Source organism: Branchiostoma lanceolatum, chromosome 6 (assembly GCF_035083965.1).
Source record: "Branchiostoma lanceolatum isolate klBraLanc5 chromosome 6, klBraLanc5.hap2, whole genome shotgun sequence".
NCBI lineage: Eukaryota > Metazoa > Chordata > Leptocardii > Amphioxiformes > Branchiostomatidae > Branchiostoma > Branchiostoma lanceolatum.
In genome coordinates this window covers 15,508,955-15,532,290 of record NC_089727.1, presented here as the reverse complement: position 1 = coordinate 15,532,290, position 23,336 = coordinate 15,508,955, and the positions used below count along the sequence as shown (strand labels likewise).

The following is a 23,336-nucleotide window of genomic DNA, read 5'->3' as shown; positions in this document are numbered from 1 at the left end:
TTGATTCCAGTATATGTTCAGGTCAAGGTTTCTGCTAATCTCCAAGCAGACCTATAGGTGGCAAGGCAGTATCAAAAGGGCCAACCAGTATCAAAGCCACCGGTGGCGTTTGAGACTGGTTGGCCATTTTGGTAAAACAAAATTGAAAAATGGAAGTGATATCAATTTATGTCCTTTGCAAAGGGGAAACAACTGATATTCTTTATGTGAAATTGACAAGGTTTGTCCAGTCACACAAATCCAATCAACTTTCTGTAATTAATTGCCCTTGTTCGATTCAGGACATTATTACTGACCACACCAGACAAGCTAAACAGTTCAGGGCAAACCTGGTATCTGTCTTTCACATCTTACATGTAAGACTTAAAAACCTTAAAAATCAAAAATATGGAATTAGGCCACACCAATCTAATTTCTTGATTAACAGATTTTTATTTAAAAAAAAAAAAAAAAAAAATTTAGAAAAAAATAATTCATTGATTTTTTATTTTTCATTTGGAAAATAAAAATCTGTTTACCAAGAAATTAAATTGGTGTGGCCTTATATTTAAGAAGATGGTGATCAAGCTTAAAGTTAGCATTCCTATGATTAATTTTTGACACTGAAAACAAATATTTGCATGTCTGTCTGCATTGAAAACATGTTTATCATACATGAAAGTTGGCATCCATTCTATCTAATCACACTAACAGCTGGAAACAAACTTATCAGCTAACAAATTTACTGGTAGTCCAACTCCAATTACTCGTTGCATCTCAACAGAATGAAAAACCTGCTTAGAGAGCTTAACTCCGTAAATTACAATATTTCACACTTTCAGGTTTGGAGATTCTTATCGACGTCCGCTAGACATCTAGGACCCAATCTTGATTTCTTTTCTGTGCAACTTAACATACTTTCACCTTCAAGAAAGATAAAGAAAATGTTGGTTAATTGGCAACTCAGAAAATGACAGACAATATCTTGAACAAATACAATATTCTGCATAACTACTACGCTTTCAATTTTTTTGCCCTAGCATTATCTATCTAGAGAAGAAACTTAAAACAAATTTCAACCGTAACCACATTCTAATTTATGGCATAGCTCAAAACCAATCTGTTGAAAGTCAAATAAAAACAACAATGGAAAAATTTGGTGGGTTTGGAAGTTATGTTTTGAATCAGGAAAATTCGTCCTGACTAAAATATCTTGCCATTTAAGATTTTCTGACAACCTTCTTGCTGACAGAAATACTATGCCATAGATTATAAGCTATATTACAACACCCCAGGTAGACTGAGTAAAACACCTTGCAGCCTTGTGCATTGTATAATTGCCACCCTTATCTTAGCGAGCCCAGATGTTCTGGGGATTTCATTTGAAAGGACAGAGGTGTGAGCGGGATTGTGGGACAGATTTGCGGAGCGATGTGAAGATGGTATCGTGCAGCGCTGGTATTTCTGCGGGTAGAGGAGCTTTGGAGCACGACACGGATTCTGGGGAGCAGGCAGCGCTGACGGTTGTGGTGTCGCAAATCAGACAATCTCGTCAGTAATACTTTTGGTTAAGATAACGATGTCTTAGAGTTAGTTACAGCCTGGGAAAAGGTCAGCTGCAAGTAAAGGTGGGGAAATTTCCTGGTACAGAAAAGTGGGAGGCTAGGGGCTACACTTCAAGTCCCTCTCTCACTTATCAGGACAAAACAGCTGCACTGCTTCAGTTTCTAAGTGTTTTATCAAAGGGCGGAATTTCATTTTGTTCAACCAGCATTTTCGATAAGGTATGATCCAAGTAGTAAAAAAAATGATACTTTCTTTCTAAAACACCACAGGGCAATTCTTGATAAGAAAACAAGAATTTTTAAACGATACTATCAGCATTCACACAAGATGAAAAGATACACTGTAAAATGATTTCTCTTCAGTCTCCTGATTACTAATTGCTGAAGCAGTTATGCCAGTCATACAAGCAGCTGCTATTTGATGCCGTCGAAAACACCTGTTCTGTATGCCCAGCAGTATACTTATAATCCAGTTAATCCTTCTGTTACAATGCTGCAACATGTGCCTCTTCAATAGCTTACATTTGCTTTATAAGCACAGACCTGATGAATTATGGTTTGAATAATCACTGGCTGCTGAGATGATTATGTGGTTATCTGAAACTAGTGAAAGATTTGGCATATTATGGAAACAAATATAGCTGGCCATAATGGAGTCAGTGACACCCCCTAGTGACTATGATAAGAACTGCACAGGCGGCTAATAAAAGACTAAGGCTTCCACTCATACAAGCTGGGTTGATGTAAAAGAAATATGAAGATATAGAAATATTGTCCCTTAGCCTGAGTTCTTGTCTGTTTTGTAAAAGCTGAGCAGAAAAGTGTAGAAATATAGATTACATTTCCCCTGAATATATTCAACGGATACTCAAGCTGAGATACATTGGTTAACATATTGTAATGTAAGAAGAAATGTTCTTCATCCCATATTTTACCAAAGATTGATTGCAAACTATACTGAAGAATGCAATAAAAACAGAAATGAACTGAAATACATTTTACACTTTCACAGACTTGGCAGAATTTGTGTTACTATACAGTATACTTGCCTCCATACTTCCATCTTTTATACTCTCCTAGCAGAGGTGGTGTTTTAGGCATTTTTGTACATTATAAAGAGAACGGGACAGAATAGCCCACCAAAAATGCCTAAAACATGTCAAAAACCAGCCGTACCCACTCCTCTGCTAGGAGAGTACATATTTTACACAAAGGACGGAGCTGGGACAAAGACACAGTGCTGTGGGTCTGAGCAACAGTTGGCCCCACTCTCCGTAATGGCAAACAGAATTAGCAACACAATATAGCCTGGAAAACAGAGCCGTCTGCCCTCATCAGCCAACCAGCAGGTGTGCCATTGTGAGCACAGGACGACAGACATTTGGCGAGTTCAAACACCTTTTCATAAAGGGAAGCAGGAAGTCAAACACTACATGGTAACATGTGGTGTAGCGCTCTGATGATTCTTAATCGCTACGTAGACATACGTATCACAGGGATTGATTAATGACGGTTCATTTAAAAGCCATCCGAACGCAGAGGTCCATGTTATGGTCTGAATTTTATTTCTTTTTAGAAAAATGTGCAGATATTTTTTAAGCCATCTGAACGTAAAATTCTATGTTGTGGTCTGAATTTTATTTCTTTTCAGAAATGTGCAGATATTTTTTAAGATATCTGTAAGTGTCTAGAATGATTTTATCGAAGAAGTAACTCATATTTTGAGCGATGATCGTTTATTTTGTATATACCCATCTCATTGTTGTGTTCTGTTTGTGATATTCACAGACTAATACTGTAAATCACTTTAATATAGCGGCAGGAAAATATAGCGGTTGGGGGAAAACAAAGTAGGTCAAGGCACAATTTTAACAGTGGGAACAACATTACTGTCTCAAATATTAGATAATAAGTGATCAAACATTTGCGATGATGAAATTTTAGCTGTTGACTAGTGGCCGTTAAATCAGCTAAAATTAAGTTACAGTTTTTACAAATCAAGAATTACAGTATGCACATCAATGCAGACATTTTGAGTGCCTAGACAGGAAATGATGCATGTTTAATAAGTTTGTTACTGGTGGTTCAAACGGAATAAAAGACATGGGGAAAGAACAAGGCAAATGTGTCATTCTGTGTAAACATGACCTATTTACGTGCAGAACCTATTTACGTCCGGTTTGGCTTATGTCCACATGTCGCGGTGTATTATGCCAAAGCCTGTACTCATGAGCAATAAAGAACGTCATAAGTATGATCCTTAGCCATCTCCCTCTATCATACAAAACAATGAAAAAGGTTTACGTCCAGGGACATAACAGAATAAACTCCTGAACCAGTAACAACAAGTTGCACGGAAGCGTCACGCATAACGTATTTCATATGTAATTCGACACCGCGTACTTCATCATGTTTTTGGAACTTGCACGATAGCTAGTATCTTTTAAAAGTAGCTGACGTTAAACCTTTCTTTGATATTCAGACTATCCATGGTGATTCGAGGTTGAAACTCTTACCAGTTTTAGGAAGGTTTGATACAACCTAGCGACCCCCGCACCGGAGGCTAATTTTCGCACGGCAAAGCATAATTGCCATGCGTTTACCACGTGAACGCCACGTGCCGCGCATGTCGGGGAAATTCACAGATAAACGCTGTTTTCTTCCATCGCGTCAAGCAAGTGGTGGGACAGACATAGTGATTTTGCTATCATTTGTCTGTAGACTACTTTGGACAGTTACTGTGCATTTTTTTCTGGTCTATGTTCTTCAATCATAGCGCTAGAAAGGAAAAGATGAAGTGGACGATAATGGGTTACCCTAGCAGAATTCTTCGTCATATACCTCAATATAAATACATGCTCGCACGGCGTTAAACAGGCCGATAAAAACTTACAGACCATGCATTTGCTTTTTAGAAGAGCTGATATTTCTGACCATGGGTTTAAAATTTGGCTCTCTCCGCGCGGTTTTAAGATAAATACGTTTTGAATAAATCGGACGTTAATTGGTTATGTTACGTTACTTATATATCTATTTAGAAAACAATATGGAATTCAAATTATACAGCAGATACAATATAATGATATTCATGTATACGATGATGATGATGATGATGATGCATATAAAAGACATATTTTTCTTCCAACCATCCATATTTGCAAAACAATAGTCATACCAACATCAAATCCCATTTGTCATAGAAACCTTACTTTAACATTTCAGAAGACGAAAGACTGAATCACTTTTCTCGTATACATACTTTGATTAGTCTTTTTCCCTATCTAACTTTGCAGACACTAATTAACATGTCTGACTACAGAGACACATCAGATAAACAGTCATCCAAGACATTCCAAAATAACAAGTTATTACGCAGCCTACAGGTATATATTCAAGATAAATCCCAAATCAGCCAGTTTTGCAAGACATTACAAAACGCATCATAAAACTAAATTGTGGTTTGATCGTAATTTCATTATAACTATTTCACACATTCTCATATAATACTAATTTCATACAGAAGATTCTTATTTCAGCTCTTGCCTAAGAAGAGAGTCCCGTCTTCTTATGTAATAAGAGATTTTGATTGATGAAAACTTAAGTGAAAGAGACAAGGAATAAACCATGAGGCACATTAGGCTCAGGGTTATCCAATATAATAAGTTATATCTTCCCCACATATAATTTGTGTATCTGTAAGATGCACAGTTTCTTCATGTATGGAAAAAAACTGAAAGTGCAGGGTGATCTCCTTACTGAGAGATGTCTGTAAGTCAAAGCCTTAGAAAATGAGTTGAGGCAAAACGGGTGGAGAAATAGGCTCAAGAGCTTGAAGATTATAGAAAATAATATTCTACCTGTTTAGTGGAGTCTACTTTACACAATTTCGGGTGTAAGGAAAGATTGTGAGATAAAAAGCAATGCAATGTTGTCTTGATTGTTGAAAGATCCTGCAAGATGATGTTACCATTCAAGTCATCTAAGAAAAAACACTGAGCTCCTCTTTGAAAGTACTAGAGGCACATGTAAGTCAACAACACTATATGCTGTCAAACTTCAGTGCAGCATCTTTTTCCTTCTTCAAGGTTTTGACGGATTACGATAATCTAAATGCAGACTTGTTTACCTACACTGGAGACAACATTTGACTCTGTCTCACTAAGCAATCATAAACTTGATGAGATGCAAACTATGCATGTCACAACCTTGACAAAATGATAGATACTGGCGCCATACATTTTGAAGTGTATGTTTCTTAACTGAATTAAAAATGCTGCACTTGTTATTCTGTATCATTCACAACATATGAATGAAGAGACTAATAATCTGCAAGGCAGCTTTATTTAATATATCATAAACATTCCTAGATAAACATTACCGTTGTTTTGCATTTTCATCTGGCACTTGCTTTATTACCTACGTCAATATGCACCTCGTAAAGTTTTTTTCTATGCCCCAGCAGAGTAATATCACTGAAAACCCATGAAATCTGACAAAGCATGATGACAATGATGATACTGTAACTGTGTAAGGTATTAAACTTTGCAGATAATTTTAAATGTCTATCACTAAACTGACAACAGCACAAAACGACACTGTTCCAATTGCACCACGGGTGGGGAGAAATAAACCCGTGTCTGTACAGAATGAGTTAATCCTGCCTTGTGGCAAAAAACATTAACATTACACTTACAGCTTTGTTCAGCTTAAAAACAGATTTGGATGTACAGTAACTACAGTAACTATTTTATCTGTTTGGCTTGAGATCATCTTTTCAACTCAACTCAATGGCTAGAGATGAATCGACATAACTGTTTGTGGCTGATTTGTAAAAAACAAGACTAGAAAAACAGTGTGAACTTGGACTGAGGGATGATATATACATCACCGTATATCTCCTTACATTTTGTTGTGATCATAGTCGATTGGGCGTCAGAAGGATGACGGCTGAGACAACGATTTACCGGTTTCGACCTTTTATTCAAAAAGTCTTCATCAGAAATTTTGTTGTGATCATGTTTTCCAGCAACTAGTAATAAAATTAGATGATCAGAGAGTGAATACTCATAGATGATTTTGAAGGAAGGTTTTACAAAGACAAAGAAGCAAGAAACTGGCTATCATATCCTTGTCCAGGCCAGGAGGGAAATTCTTGCTGTACTCTTTCCAACATTTGACGACTAGACTAGTGTAAAGACTCTTATTAAGCAATCATCCTGCGTGGGGCTTATTCCCTGGCACCGAGTATTGCCCCTGGTGTGTCCCTAAACCTAGACAAAGCCTATCTTAAATATTTACTACTCTTAACGCCACCTAAGGCTATCTATAACCAGGTGTTACACCTGTCTTAAACCTCTTTATTAGACTTGGAACACTTACAGTAGTTTGACCAGGTCAGAGGTGATGTATTGCCCACGGCTACAATTGGATATTGAAGTGGCTATCGATCTGAAGGGTACGCCATCGAGCGCCGCCTTAATTTGTACCGTTAATGGCAACACCTTATTAAATGGTAGACAAATAAAACCTTGTGTGTCTGCGAAAGAACTGACCCAGTTTTGCATGTGATATACGAGTTGTACTCAGTCCTTCTGTAAAGGGAATAAGGCATCACAAAAAAAAGTCATACAAAATACAAATGTAGTACAGGGATGCTAGTTTAAGAATTATGATATCAATAGAAAATACTGGCAGCAAAACTTTGTAGATGCTTCAACTCGTTAAAGATTAAGAATTATGTAACTTTGTATGATATTACAATGCACATTTGTAACTTGACAGCAATTGTTGGCTAGCAATAAGGTTTTTGTACAGTATCATAGAGTTTCCGAAATATTATTCTTCATCATTCACAAAATGTTATGTTTCCAAAACATAACCATTTTTATGGGCCAACTACAATGATAAGCTATGCTACTATCTATTGTAGGAAGTATTTAGTGTCTGTTCTTAGAGAGTTAGGCGCAGTTTACATTACGTTTTTCGCGTCAGCGGCGAAATTTCCCGCTGTCGGGAGGCCGCTGTCGCGACGTCTCTAGACACACCGCCCGGAAATCTGACAGACACCTGCGGTGCTTGCATTTCGCCATCTTGTAGAAAGTATTGGGCGTAAGCATAACAAAAGCAAGAAACAAAATTGTATGATTGTACAACGGTAGACGGCGTCTCCCCGCCCGTATTAAACTACAATGCAAAGCCTTGTTTATGTGTAGATATTCCATGCTCATCACTCGTAAATGTGGAGAGGGGGGCACAAGTACGATAAATATATCCGCGGGGAAATGAATGCACGGCACAAAAGTCGCCGCGGATCCCGCGAATCTCTCTCTCTATATATATACCGGGGATCTAAGTAGACTTACAGTATGCTAATCAACGCGTGCTTTATGCTAATCGCCGAAACCCTGACTCCCGCTGACGCGAGCCCGACGTATTCTCTTTAGACGGAGTTTGAAGTTGACGGGGACTCCCGCTGTGCTGACGGGCGACGGCTTCGAAGCTGACGGGAGAAAATTTGTTGACAGCGGGACTACGTCGACGGGAATTGTCTTTACACGGGGTTCCCGCTGTCGCCAGTGGCGCTGACGCCAGTGGCGCTGACGGCAAAAGTATAATGTAAAGAGAGCCTAATACAGTAGGATTACAAGGAAAGGTGGGGATTTGGTACAAGTATAGAAAGCGAGCTTGCTACAGACATGAGGCTTTCAAGTGAGTTCTAAATCCCAACTATCAGTCTCTGCCTTCTGTGTAAATGCTTCGGTACTTTCCATCAAGGGGCATGAACCATTATGTCTTAAGACACAATCCCAGACCTGCTACAAACAACAAACATCTTTTTTTTTTCAATTTTTTGAATGTTAACAAGTTATTTTGAACCATTCAGCCCAAAGTCCAAAGCCAACAATATCTTTGAGAAAAAAACACATATCCGATGAGCTTTTCTTTTAAAAGGGGGTATGTCTTCCTATAATAACAATACCATGGTATCCACAGAAGCAGCAACCTTTCCTGCACCTCACAAGAGATGTCGTCTCCAGGAAATAGCCAGGCCAAGGATTTCCTTAATTGCTTAAAGCCCCTAGTTTTCCCCCTGTGGACACATTATGCCTATCTCCAACAACATTAGGCTGTACCTGTAGATGGCAAAGACTTCCATCACAACTTCTTGATTGTGAGAGCTAGAAGGATCCCTGAAGATACATCATTTTCCTTTCCATTCCTGGTCCTCTAATCCTCCAGAACGAAGGGGAGATTGCTCGCGGAGGAAGAAAGCTCTCCCGCAGGAAGTTGAGACTTTTCTCTAATAGTTCTAGAATACTAATAAAGGTGGAAGGCTATGAAGCTTCACCAATGATCGGAGAACAGAGGGAACATGACCACAAACTGGACATCCAGAATGGTGGGGAAGGAGGAAAAGGAGTTGCTTCTGGACTGAGGTACAGTTACTGAGAGGTCCGTCGTCTATGAATCTCTTTACTTTTGTACAATTTATATGTACCATAAAAACAATTTATATGTACCATTATCATATGTCTAATTAGAAAATTCACAAAATGATTTACAAAATAGGAAAAGCACCCTAAAACACACTTCAAAGACCTTTCCAGCATTGCAAACCCTAGTCACAATACAAGGGCCAAGCATGACTGAGGCTACAAAAGCTACTGTATATAGCCTGCATTGTGAGATATCTCTATCTCTGCAAAATGTGTCTTAATTTCTGTATATACATGTACAGGTTGACCAGACATTGTGATGAATTTCAAATTGTTAAATTGAAACCCCCTATTCTTTCCCACTGTATAGTCTTTCCCTAACTGATACTCATAGTTTGTTACCATCTTTGAATGTTACTTTTGCCTAACACTTGAAAATGCCTAACTAAATCAAAGTGCTGCTGGCACAACCATGCATTTGTAGTCTGGTACTGTAATTAATCCATCAAAATGGATAAACCTTGAAACTACATAACGTTACCTGACACATCTTGTGTATGCTGGAAACAAATCTTCTGACCACCACTTGAAACCATGTTCACAACCAGACCAGTATAGAAATCTTAGTAGAGGTAATACATGTACATGTAGCTTTTGTTAAGATGTTGCCTAACTATCTAACACCTGATACTGTCAGAAAGGTTGTTTGCCTAACTAAATTAACCTTATCCTGCTGCCTAACTTTGAAACCAATACAAATTTGGTGCCAAAACGAGGCCCTAGAAGGAAAAGGGTTACAGCAGTCCACCATGAGACTTAAAATTTGCTTTTTTCATACCTTATTGCACAAAGTAGCATTGCAATCAGGCATTAGATGTTAAAGTATCTAAATGTTTAAGTATTTAAGTGTCAAAATATTTTTTGATCCCAACATCATGCACACATGTTTGATACAAACCTTGCAATTGGTCCACTTTCATTTACATGACAAAGTTGTTCAAGATTAACTGGACACAGTAGAATATAGAAAAGTGGAAGGTTGTTTTCGTACTTACCATGTACAGAAGTACAAGGCACAGCACCACCTCCACATAGTTCAGGCTACATAGAAACAGAACAAGGAAAGAACAAATAACTTCAGTTCGAGTCAGTCAACATGGCAGTGGGTCAAGATGTGAAGATGTCAGAGAACAAATCACACACAATTGTAACAGGACATGTATCAACAGCCAAAGCTGAAATCTTAAGAATCATCATTGTGTTAGAGCTTATCATTAGGCAACACCAATCTAATTTCTTGGTTAACGGAATTTTAAAAAAATGCTAGATTGGAAAATCAACATGAAAACAGAATCTCAGAAGAAAGTTTGTACTTTGGTGCACACAGTTTCAGGGAGTGAACAGGGTCAGGTGCAAGTTTTCACCCCAGCCTTCTGTTTTAATGATGTCCTCATGATAAACTTTTTCCAAAAAATTCTGTTAACCAAGAAATTAAATTGGTGTGGCCTTAGTGTACGAAGAAAAAGAGGGGAACTAGTAAGTAGCTATAGGCTGTACTAACATCAAGCTTGAGGTTTCTTCACATAAGATGAAAGTCAGCTACATTTGTCATGTGTATGATCTGCAGAAAATCGAGATGGACAGGGTAGATTTGATTGGTTAGACAAAAGTGAGAGACAAAGAAGACAATCAAGACAGAACAAGAAAATGACAGAATGATTTTCTTCGACACATCATCAAAATCTCATGCACATACATGTACCTTTTCTTTCTGTCTTAAAGTTGAACAGAATTTAACTTTTCAAAACAACAGTTTAAGTCAGAACTGACAAGTTCCAAGTTCAAGATGATTTCCCTGAAACAGAAGTTACCGTATTTTTAAAATAATGATCCTGGGAGACAGAAGACAGCAATACTCACAGAGAAACGGCCATCACAAAGCTGTCCGTCATGTCCTTGTACCTCATGTCAACATCAATGTACAGGCTGTCTGTAGAGGAAACAGTTCATACATACAACAAACAATGATACTGCACATATCAAATAGTTGTTGTACTAGGTTAGACCAAGGATGTTATATTGAAGGCAAACTACTTTACTGGTAGTTCAGCACCACCATGCTGCTTTTCTGATTTAGGGTTTTTCTTCCCTGACAATAACATCTGCATTATTTAGCCTGGATGCCAGACCCCCAATCTCTAAAATATCTATCACACTGGCATCCAGGCTAGGTTTATTTTCGTAAAACTCATGTAAATTTGCATACTAGTAGGGTGTTATGCACCCTCCCACAGCTTGCAATACTCTAGTCTACATTTCTGGGGAGAATCTTGCTCAGAACATGTCAAGAGCAGCCTCTGTCGACCCTTTTCACTATCTAGCCTCCTTCACAGACCTTCTAGGAGTGCCGGCATTTATTGATTCACAATAATTCAACATGGGCTAGTTCTGTAATGCCAGGGGAGGTTGTCGTCTAGGCACAGGTAAAGAATCTCCCTCAACATCAGAGGACCTGGCCCATGTTGAAAATCTCAAATCAGTGCTCCCCGAAAATTAAGGCTCACTTTACACTCGTTCAAATAACGTTCAAATAATCCGGACCAGTTCCGAAGCGGTTCGGTTGTCTTTAGACCAGACCTAGAAAGCCTGCGATAGAGGCTAGTCAATATCACAGTAATTAACACCACTGACACTAGGAATGAGCTGGTTCATGGTTTGTACTTTACAAGTTCAAGGTCAAAGGTGAAGGCTATTAAAGGCATCCAGAGCATTTTATGTGGCTTGAAAACTGGAAATATTCTATTTTTTATTTATTTTTTATTTTAAAGTTTTTCGTACTTTATGAAATTGACATTTAATGCCACTGTTTACCACATTTGCGTGATACATGTTAAAAGCACTGAAAAGCTGCACGAAAATAAGCTACACGGTGATCCCTTTAATTTAACGCACCTAGTGTACATGTAATTAGACTGAAACAGAACGCAAACCGTTTTTCGTCGGCAATGGACAGTTCCCGTCGAACACCATATAGAACCCCTTGATCTTGTATCTTGTATCTTGTTCTATTTGGAACACTTCCGTCAAAAACAGCACTAGTAGGACAGAAATGGCACGTGTTAAGCATCTAGTATGTATATCTGTGTGACAGATTTCTCACTGCATTGGCTACATGAAAGCTCAGGAAAAAAAACGAAAATGAAAAAGAAAACATCTCCGGCACTCAAGGAGACGGAGCTTGTAACACATTGCCAACTACTACTAAGTCCGCTAGTGCAGAGTACCATCTCTTTTGTACTTGTGCGCGATTCTGGTGTTTGACTGGAAAGGTCCATTCTCGGCAAGTTCGGGCGACGTGATCGTGAAGTCACGTTCCAAGAAGTCCGAACAGCGCTTTGATTTTCTATCAGTGCTCACCACACAACGACACCACATCTTTGCTCCTTGAATGTTGATATGTAATGGTTAAGTGTTATTGAAACCTACTAACATGTGTAGAGATGACCAAAAATTAGATTCTTTCATTCCAGTCTGATTCTGAAGCCACATAAAGTGCTCTGGGTGCCTTTAAGTTTAACATGTTAATTAATAGTTTACACTACAAGCTTTACATATGTCCAGGCATGTTTTGTTTTGTTCTCTGAGACCTACACCTTTGATGTAATTATAATACCCACAATAAATCACACTGCACATGTGCAGTTCAAACTGTGAATCAGCTTATCCCACAGGCCAGTGCCCCATGGAGGTGGGGAGGGGGGCTGTTTGGGGTGGTCAGCAGCTGACTACTAACTATTTCATTCATTCATCTACTAACGTTAGTAGATCTGAAGTACAGCCAGTAAGCTTACTGGGTATGAGGCTGTTGTACGTGCACGTGCTTGAGGCACCTCGAACTATTGTCTACACTCATAAATTGACGATTTGACACCTTGACTTATATTCTTCTACAAGAGACGAGAAGAGACTTTCATGATCTTTCATGATCTCAAATTTTCCATCCCCCCATCCCAAAACTCACAAGGTTTCCAGTACAGGTTCAGCGCACCGCCCGGGAACGTGTGCGGCCTCAACCAGATGAAGGACGCGTCCCACGTCTGTATCACCGCCGTGCTGACCAGCCAAGCCTGCACCCATCCTGGAAGGGGAGTCTTTACCTCCGCCATGGCTGTTCTTGTGCCGAGCAAAGGTCGGGAAAGTTTCGCCGTGGATTTGAAGTCCCGCGCAAGGAGTTGTGGGGTCACCTGTCAAGAGCGACATCTATCGACTCTTGTCAACATGACAGTCAATTGGACGCTGTTTTGGAACCTATGGATGCAACTACATACGTACTAAATTGTCGTGAATATGATGTAAAAAAGATCCACTAAGAAGGAGGAACTTTTAACGTCACCATATCAGGGCCTCAGCCTTGAGAAGTAGAAGTCGACAGTAACATGATGGCACGTAACCAGCCCACTGTAATCTTCGCATGGTGCCGGTGGGGGGGGGGGGCAGCGCGGCAGGCTACTGTTACCACTTACAACTTCTGTCGGTACTTTCTGTTACTTCTGTCGCATTTGGGTCGTTTCTACAAGATTTCCAGGTTTGGCTGATATTGAAGTAGAGAGATAAGACAGTGAATAGGCACTGATAATGTTTCTTTCGGATTGTTGTGCTGCTAACAGAGACAGAAATTAACTGTTTGTTTACTTAACTCCCGATCCGCTGTCAGAGCACCGCGGGGGTAACGGGGGTATCGGCACTCCCTTCAATCGTCTATTTTTGGATGCTATTAACTAATTAGCAGATTGTGACTTTCTACTTTCGAAAAAAAGATAGAAAATTCGAAATAAAGGCAGGGAGATGTTATCAATCTTTAGAAAGTATCAAAAATATTATTCTCAGTGCCATGAATATTTTGAATATTCCACGACAATGTGAGAACAATTAGAAACTGTTAACATATTTCGAACTGTTTGGAAACTATGAAATATGGATTACAAATACTAACAAAAGTTTCAGATTAATTCTAAACAATGGCAACAAACAGCCGTGCGGTGACTTGGAATGGACTCTACAGTTTACACAGTTTCTTGTTTTATGATAATTTTGTCACATTCCATTGTGTTTATTAAGTCGCAACTCGATTATCGAGACTCACCATTGTGCTACTAGAGTCACTTCGTTGGGGTGTGTTACTATACTACTGTTTACTGTGGCTGTTGACGGTTACCTGCGAGAAAGATGAAAGAACATTGGTCACAGGAAATCGGTAGATGATGAAAAGGTTTCCCCTCGTTATTTGAGACTCAGACAACAGCGTTAATTGTGCTAAGAAAATCTATGTAAATGAATTCTTATGCCCCATACAAGAACGTCAAATCCCAAGCAATTTCAACGATGTAATTTTCTGTTGTTACGTTAGCTAACGTAAGTTGTATCATTGACATTGAACGGTTATCAATATCCAACGTTAAGCCGCACTGTTTTTACACCAATCGAAGTTGTTAATGAATATTGGCTTCAGGTCTGTCCCTTACTAGCCTCACTTGAACAATAGATACACCGTTACTTATACTCACGTAGTTCTGCTGCGTTTGTACGGTCAGTTCCGACAGGTGACAGTAGTGACAGAAAACGAGAAGTGGTCACTGACTGAAATGGCGCGAAACTAGGTGGGCCGTACCAGATTGTATGTGAAGTTGTATTCATTTATTCCACTTTAGTAAGTGTATATTTCTTTCTTTTTTTTATATCAAACGCTCATGAATTAGTTTAAGATAATGGCAAGTAATATTTATTACGAAATGTGACTTTTAATTGGCTAGGGTAAAAATAACTTGTCCCCCATATTAAAAACATTAGAATGCCCGAGACATTCAAAACTCAGTGCAATGTCGATGAAACCAACTGCTTTAGGGGGTGAAAAAAGCATGCAGACCTTCATCACTTATATTACAAAATAATTGTAATGTAATAAAAGTAATGCTTTTTCATTCTTTACTTAATGCACATGTTATGTTTTTCTTTCTAAAACGAACATCCCAACAAGACGGTAGCTGTGAACGAACATCGTACTCCCCTCAACAGCAGTGCAGTTTGCTCTTGGTACAGGCCGATGACCTGAGTCATCACGTGCCTGGTGGTTTGCATGTAGGACATTTTGACGGGCTGCCTGTAGTGCAAACGTGTGTTACTCGCATTTTAATAGCTGTAGCAGGCCCTCAAATATTCGATCTCAAGGTTTAAGATAGCCACGACCGTGCATTTGAACATGAGAACGGATCTGCCGCAGGATGATGTTTTCCCGGACTGTTTGTTTGGCCGCAGCTTACAGTAGCCGCTGCTATCGTGAATGCATTGGCGTACCGCGTATCGACTGAGGGTGCGATATTTGTTCGTAAATGGATGATCGTGCGTCGTGTCGCACAAGTTCGTAGTGTCTCGGCTCATTTTTGTAGCAAATATCCCCGGATAAACATCTTTATAGACGTATCACGGCGTATAGAATACGTCACTGTGCGACGTGGCCGCAGGGATGGGCCCGTTCCTCGCCAACGTTTGGGCACACAACGTAACTTGGAAACCGTAAGAATAGGCTGGATTATGAAGAAAAAAACTGTATCACTTCTATGGATTAATTCCTGTTCAGGCTTCCAGGTGATTAGATAAGTTTGATGTAGGTTTGCTATCGTCCCGACATACTATTTCCGTCATGCCGTTCTGCATAGAACTCTAGAAGTTCATGTTGTGCAGAGCCGACTTAACCATATTCAAAAATGCGTGTTTCATTCCGACGCTCTACAAAGTATTTGCCTGCTTGCCACAGAAAGGGAACCCCTTAACGTTGGCAATAAAATCCAGTGCCTGGAAAGCAGGTTTAGTCAACATTTTGGGCAAATCTTGACTTCTTGTAAAAGTGGCGAATTTATGGACCACCCTGGAAAAGACAACGCAATTACGGCGCGTAACAACCGATTGACCTTTCACCTTAATATTCGATCAATCACCATGACAACACGTATGTAAAAAGTCTAACAACTGCATTTATAATATAGCCCCATGGTATCACCAGGTTCACAAAATTTACATTTGAAAAATGTGATTTAGAAAAAAAGTGGCGAATTTGGGGCCCCCTCCGTTACATGTACCAGAGATCTCACGACTTTTTTGTCGGTGTAATGACGACACAGAGTTAAAAGAACAAGCACATCAAAAGTAAACGCCATACCCATGATACCACGGCATGTTAGCAAATCTCACACAGAAATAAATCTATTTTTGTCAAGTTCGATGGTTGTTCGCTGGTTTATAAGTCACATCCGCTTCCTGCTAAACACAATTATTTACAAGACAGCTTAATTATCAGAATCTCTTTTGCTAACCTGCAATTGGGTTGATCAATCATCAAAAACGCTATTCTCCAAGCAGAGGTTTTGGTCGGGGGGTAGTAGTGGCCGGGGGTTTTAACATTGCCTCCCGTTACAACCCCGGCCACTACTACCCCCCCCCCCGACCAAAACATCTGCTTGGAGAATACAAAAACGCCACTTTTGTTGGCACTGCGGCCTATTTTCCCGCCAACATATTCATTACCCAGAATCCTGTTATTCAGCAGACGACAAAGGTTTGTGAGGAACACTTTTTTGTCTAAAAAAATGATGGTAGTGGACTGAGGGCGATATTTTCCCCAAAGTGTGTTCCTAGCACAAGCAGAAACACATATTTCTACGGCATCCAACTAACGTCCCGATGAATAATGTACAAATTGCCATGACGGTAGGGATCGACATTCTAGTGACGTTCTACCGACTCAACAAACGGTTTGTTACTTAAGGCCTGATGTGTGCGGTACGGCCGTTTTGTCGTGTTTTTTTTTTGCTTGGACACGCTTATATATGACCTTAGAACTCTCTTCGGGCCAAGGTGGGAACAATAGCTGCTATATAAAAGCTAATTAGCGGCAAGATATTAATGACGAATCTTCTCTCCCGAAAAAAATGTTAGCACCTGTCCGAGAGCACCGTCTTTCTGCGTGTGGCGGACGATATAACGTTACGTAGTTTCAAATTACAATATTATGGTGTCAGCACGACTAGAGAGAAAATATAGCATATCTAGCATTAGTGCAAAGGTAATCCACGATATTGACAGAATAACAGAAAAAAAGGACGGTTTATTGTTCTGCCAGATTGGTTTCAATCAACTCGTATCGAAAAAATCCCGGTTTTACGTGAACTAACGTTATATCTTCCCGTCACTACGTCATGTATAACCGTCCATCACTTCTAGTGCAGTGTGCCCTAGCCAATAAACCAACATGCGCGGAACTATTATTGCGACCCTAATTGATTGCTAATCGGCTCAGAACACACAGAAGACGTGAAGGGCTCGGAAGACAGACTCTCTCTGACAAATCCGCCTTTTTATTTCTCACCTGCCAATGAAATGGACGCTCGACAGAGACTGACACGCCGTCTGCCTACTCTGCCACCTTCTCTGGGAAATAAAGGTAAGGTTGGCAACTTAATGCTACTGTTGTTTCAAATCTGAGTCATTCTCTAGCCAGCAAGTAATCAAAACTGAAGTAGCACTATTGCCAAAGTGTCGTCTGCAATTCATACAGTTTTCCAGGTAACATCGTTAACACGATATAGACGTCGGTGTTGCTTTGGTGTACTGTGTCTTTGAGGGTTTTTATTAGCTTGTACACTTTCCTCTTATATTTGAGAACGCCACTTTGACTGACACATGCAGCGTCTATTCCTTCTTCGTATTTAGCCGTGTATAAATCAATATTGTGTTATCCTTGTAAAAATGATCGAACACTCTAAAAAAATAAGCTGCTTTAAGCGTCAGTTAAGTCTATTCTGACGACACTCAGAGTATCCGATTCTTCTATTTGTGATTTCATAGAGGCCGCGCAGCGGCAATTCGTGCGATGTGAAAAAAACACACCAGTGAAAACACGTTCTACAACGTGTTTCTTGCCGGTTTGCCTTAGTTACGGTTTAGTGAGGAGTGCTGTAGCTATGACAAACACAATTCGGCTCCAGGCCGTCGTGTCTCCTCTGAACAAGCCACTAATCTTAGAATGATGTGACGAAAAACAGACGGTGACATCCAGCACAAAATCATCATGCACTTGGTGCGGAATGATGGTCTTCGATTGTGAGCAAAGTAAAAGCTTTGCCGTCAAGTAAAGAGTCATGCAAACATCATTCTGCTTCTGGAATTAAACTCATTTTATAACAGAGGATTGTGATTGAATTAACCAAACGTTAAAACTCTCTGGATGTTAACAGACGTCCAGACGGAATCTGAGGGCCAGGCGCCGTCCACTCTCTACCGACGAACTCTCCGGAAAGTCGTCATCAAGAAACCCACTCTGTGGTCATGTCTGTTTCCAAGCATCGCAGCTCGCAGGGAACAGGTAACACTTTCTTTTCCTTTCATTGCTTTCCATTGCTTTCATAATATTATGAATATTTCATTGTTAAGTTTTCATTGTGTGTGTGCGGAGTGGTGAGAAATGCACCAGATGGTATTTTACAGCTGTAAAGAAGAATTTAGTAGGGGAAAGGAAGGTTTGTATGATCGGTGTGTACTCTTTGGGAACTAAGCGACAACAGAAGCTCTGTATTGATAATAATTAAAAACCATTTAGGCTACAATATTTTCAATGGTGCTGAAAGAAGAGCAAATGCTTTGACGTTACATACAGCGAAACAAAAGACCACCGATTTTGATTTATGTTTTTCAAATATGGGAACTGGACTTTTAACTTACAGTTTTTAGCTGACGGAGTAATTCATAAAAACATAAACATTGACTAAGGAGGTAGAATCGATGTCAATAATAGGAGTGTTATAGTTAGCGCTATGTCAAAACCGCAGTGTAGCAGTAGTAGCTCTTCTCAATAGATCGTTGAACCGTTTAGTTGTAGGGAAAATCAGTTACCACTTAATAAATCAAGCTAATCAGAAGATCTGACGCTGATGTAAAGATAATCACATCTTTATCAGCTAACCGGGCTTGGCTAAAGCGATTACAAATTTCGATTTCACCACACCACACCACACCACACCACAACAAAACAATCTGCTGACACCCACTGCGTCATTGCGGGCGAAATGGGACCAGGAGTTGGATGGGAAATTGACTCGATTACTGTGGTTCTATTTTTCGACAGCGAAGTCATTAATGTTGCAGGGTTATTCAGCGCAACGCAAAATGAGGCGGAAGGCGACTCTACATGGTGCAAATGTTACATTCTGGTTTTGATTGTGTGTCGTGTGATTAAAAGTTATATACTCCACATTATGCTCAGGAAACTCTGTCCGAGCTAAGGAAGTTTTCTCTTCTTTCTAAATGAAATAAAACACAGTTGAAATAAAAAGAACATGAAGTCTATCTTTACCGTTGGCCCCTCCCCACTAAATCCTCAGAAAAAAAGTATTTTTCATCTGCAATAAGCATGGCAATGTCGGTTATTTTGTTCCCCATGAAGCTTTGGTACCGGATGAAGTCGGAGCCTCGCGGTCTGGCCTTCATCCTCAACAACAAGCACTTCGACACCATGAAGGTTCGTCACGGCTCCGACTGTGACTCCCGCAACATGGAGCATCTTCTCAAGGCGCTCAGGTTCAAGACCGTGGTGCACAGGGACCTCACGGCTGAGGTGAGCGGGACGTTTCTGTGTGGGTCTACGCTTTATAGGATACCTTCTCAATGGCAGGAAAAGATATTGTTGAAATTTAATTAAGGGTTAATGACCCGCCCCAAGGTGTATATGGTGTCATAACGCCTGGCCAGGTGCTATAACCACCGAATAAAACCACCGAGTGAGCGAAGCGAACGAGGTGGTTTTATGAGGTGCTTATAGCACCTGGCCAGGCGTTATGACACCATATACACCGAGGAAGAGGCGGGTCATTAACGTTATTATCATATAGCTTATTCAAACTGACGCATATAAGAGTAGACAATTTCTGTTTGACGCATAAATCCCTTATACTATCAAGAATGCATTTGAGAATTCACATTTGTCCTTTTTTAACAGAAGATGATGAAGAATATGTACAACTGTAGCCTGATTTATTTATTGCAACCACACAGGATAGGAGGGTCGGTTTCAGGTCAGTCAGAAAATGTTATCATTGAAGAATCTCCCTGCAACATGACCTCAGGTAACCTGAATAGAACACAGGTTCTTTGGCCAGCAGGAAATGGAACGCACGGAACCTTAGATAGAACGTGGTTTCTTTGGCCAACAGCAAATGGAACACGCGGAACATTTTTGGGAATTTTAAATTTGTTTTCCCTTTTTCATGTATTCTAAGGAAATTTTTAGGAATTCTAAGACAATAAAGATTTTTTAAACAAGGTTAAGAAAAAGATTCATCAAATAGATACCCCCTCTACAAAATGCAACGGTTATAAAGATTTTTTAAACAAGGTTAAGAAAAAGATTCATCAAAAAGATACCCCCTCTACAAAATGGAACGGTTGTGTTCTGACATGACGTCATAAGTGGTGTGTTATGGCGTGATAACAGACCACTTATTGTGGGCAATGGAGGCTTCTGATTGGACGACGCCATCTACCTATGTGATAATATATTTTATTACAACCACTGCTTACGTCAGCGCCACAGGGGGATCACGTCATTTCCGTTAACATTCGAACGCCTTCAAATTTGATAGAATGTTTGAACATTCGAACGTGTTTGAAGAACACGTTTTGCGCTGACGTGCACACATTCGAACTCATCTAGCATATTCGAACGCGTACGAATGTTCATGACGTAAATGTGTGACTCCTGTAATGTAAGCAATCTATGTAGTGTGAACTGAACCAAACGTCATTCTCAGGAAATTCTGTCCGAAGTGAGGAAGTTTTCTCTCCTGGACCACTCGGACTACGACTGCTGTGCGGTGGTCCTCCTGAGCCACGGAAACGCCGAGGCCATCTTCGGAACGGACGGCAAACCCGTCAGCTACAGCGCCATCCTCCAGCGCTTCGACGGGCAGCACAGCAAGGCCCTCCTCAACAAACCCAAACTCTTCTTCATGGAAGCATGCAGAGGAGGTGATTATAATTTTACCGTTTGTTTGTTTATTCATTTATTTGTTTGCATCTTACAAGCGATACGTAACACGCCAGTTGCGTACGTTATTTACAAGCCAAGATAGGTTTCATTCACTCACACCGGGGAGAGGACACTTAGTCTTGTACAAATTTGTGGTGAGTAACGTTACTAGTACTTAAAACGTGCTCGAGGTTTGGCTCTCCTCAAACATGGGACCTCCGATTTACGTCTAATCCGAGAGGACCTCCTAACAGGAGCTAGCTACTCATTTTCACCTCATTTTCAGTGTTGAAATATCATGCGATTTATGACTTGTAAAACTAAAATGATTCACCATTTCCTTCAGACATGACAGACAGAGGTGCGGACGAATCTCCACTCTTGCTGCCGTTCAGTTACCAAGACACGGAAGCAAACAGGCAGAGGAACTACTTTGTACCGAGCAACATGCCCAACATCTGTGACATCTATCTCGGCTTCTCCACCGTCCCAGGTTAAGTGACGACAACTTATTACTCGAGAGATTACTGTTTGACTCTATCAGCGTATCCTGTCCCTGGTGCTGAAAAACGTGTAGGGAAACATGGTGTGGTCGCGACTCGGGTCACCTTTTCACTGAAAGGCTGTCCACGCACTGTTTTGTATTCTCTTGTAAAGAATGTCTCCACAACATCGGATCATTCGTGTTACAACCGGTTACCATGTCATTTGCAAAGATTGGTGAGTAGAATATGCCTTTAACAGTGGAACAACCACAGATTACACTACCTACTCAATGAAGTTTTTAAGTTAAAGACGAATGCCATGACATTTACATGACACTGACCATGACAACACCCCCCCCCCCCCCCCAGGTTACACGTCATGGCGAAATTCTCAACGTGGCAGCTGGTTTGTCCAATCACTGATCGACGTTTTCTCAGAGCACGCCGCCAGGGAGGACCTCTTCTCACTTATGACAAGAGTAAGTTAGAAGTAATATTCTGATATTTTATTGCAAATATGAATTTGAAACATACTTAATGTGGCACTGATGAACATGTTATCAATTAATTTTATTCGCATTGTTTCCATTGTCTCGGCATATAGACATAAAGGTCAAAAGAACCAGGAATGGAGGGACATTGTTAACTTTGATTCATCAATCGCCTTTTCTGTCGTTCGCAGGTGAATCAAAAGGTGGCGCTGTCCTTTGAATCACAAGGTGGAAAGCTGACGAAGAGGAAACAGGTGCCCGCACCAGTAAACATGCTGACAAAGAAACTTTACTTCTTCCCTGAGTATGCCAGGTAGACGCTCTAGGATAGGAAGTTGTTCTGCGAAATGTCCATTACGAGTTACAATCATGATAATCACTGACATTTATAGATGATTCGTCGACACCCGTGGGGTACGTTTTCAGTTTTTGACTCGTTTCTTACAATCAGAAGTGGTTCAACAACTGGTTGCAGTCTGCCTTTAGTAGTTTTCTTCACGTGAAACAATCAGTGTGTTTGAAGACATTATTTGAAAAAGTACAGCCGCAAAATGTCCAGAAACATTACTTACGTAAATGTTTGAACGGCTTAGTTCGAACGCCTCCACAGAAACGGAGACATTGATTGAAACCAAAAACACTTATACAAACGGCTAACAGGCATTGCTTGAAAGCCACCAATCGCGTAACGGGGGCAAAGTGGTTTGAAGCCTTACGGATGAAAAACACTGCCACAGAAGCACCTTAATTGCAACTTAAGTCTGCCGTACAATGCTAGTAGGCATTAGTAGAAACATGGAGGTTAAAGGTCTATGTTTATCTCCTTGGTTGAAAAGCTACCACTCAGCTGTGGTGAGAAAAACAACACATGACACCTGTGAGATTTTTTACATCACGTTTACTTAAGACATCAAATGACACGTCAACACCGCTGGTCATTACGGATATGAACATCTACATCAGAAAATCATCTTAGAAATCCTTCTTTCACAATCAATAAACACCCTTCTTCTGTTCTTGTTGACCGCTATTATTATATTTTTTTTGAAATTCACATTTATCTATTGAGGATGGAACAAAATCGAAATGCTTATAATAAGCTCTCTCCTCAAAAACACAAATATTAAACAATTAGGCTATTGAGTAGGAACACAATTCAACATACATTAAAGATACAAGATGAAAAACAATCAATATGAAATACGAGTTAGTATACAATCAATAAAAGAATGAACAATATCGAAAATATTACAGTTTTGTAAGTATGGAAATGAAGTGGATCCCCGTAGTATGAGAGAGTATATTGT

At 40.0% G+C, this 23,336-nt stretch overlaps 2 protein-coding genes across 2 annotated transcripts in view; one reads left to right on the top strand and one right to left on the bottom strand.

The window, feature by feature from the left end:
- Nucleotides 1–13,249, bottom strand: part of LOC136436820 (emopamil-binding protein-like) — a 69,670-nt gene extending 56,421 nt beyond the window's left edge. Inside the window, exons 1-3 of the mRNA XM_066431172.1 lie at nucleotides 13,002–13,249; nucleotides 10,901–10,970; nucleotides 10,036–10,081 (exon numbers count right to left, since the gene is read on the bottom strand). Of these exons, the coding sequence (XP_066287269.1) occupies nucleotides 10,036–10,081; nucleotides 10,901–10,970; nucleotides 13,002–13,146 (261 nt within the window). The 5' untranslated portion in view covers nucleotides 13,147–13,249. The remainder of the gene's footprint in view (nucleotides 1–10,035; nucleotides 10,082–10,900; nucleotides 10,971–13,001) is intronic.
- Nucleotides 13,250–17,882: 4,633 nt separating this feature from the next.
- Nucleotides 17,883–22,508, top strand: LOC136436812 (caspase-7-like). The gene is made up of 6 exons (XM_066431153.1): nucleotides 17,883–18,395; nucleotides 19,473–19,643; nucleotides 20,836–21,052; nucleotides 21,400–21,546; nucleotides 21,908–22,017; nucleotides 22,221–22,508. The coding sequence occupies exons 1-6, from the start codon at nucleotides 18,258–18,260 to the stop codon at nucleotides 22,344–22,346; spliced, it is 909 nt and encodes a 302-aa protein (XP_066287250.1). The 5' UTR covers nucleotides 17,883–18,257; the 3' UTR covers nucleotides 22,347–22,508.
- Nucleotides 22,509–23,336: the final 828 nt, after the last annotated feature.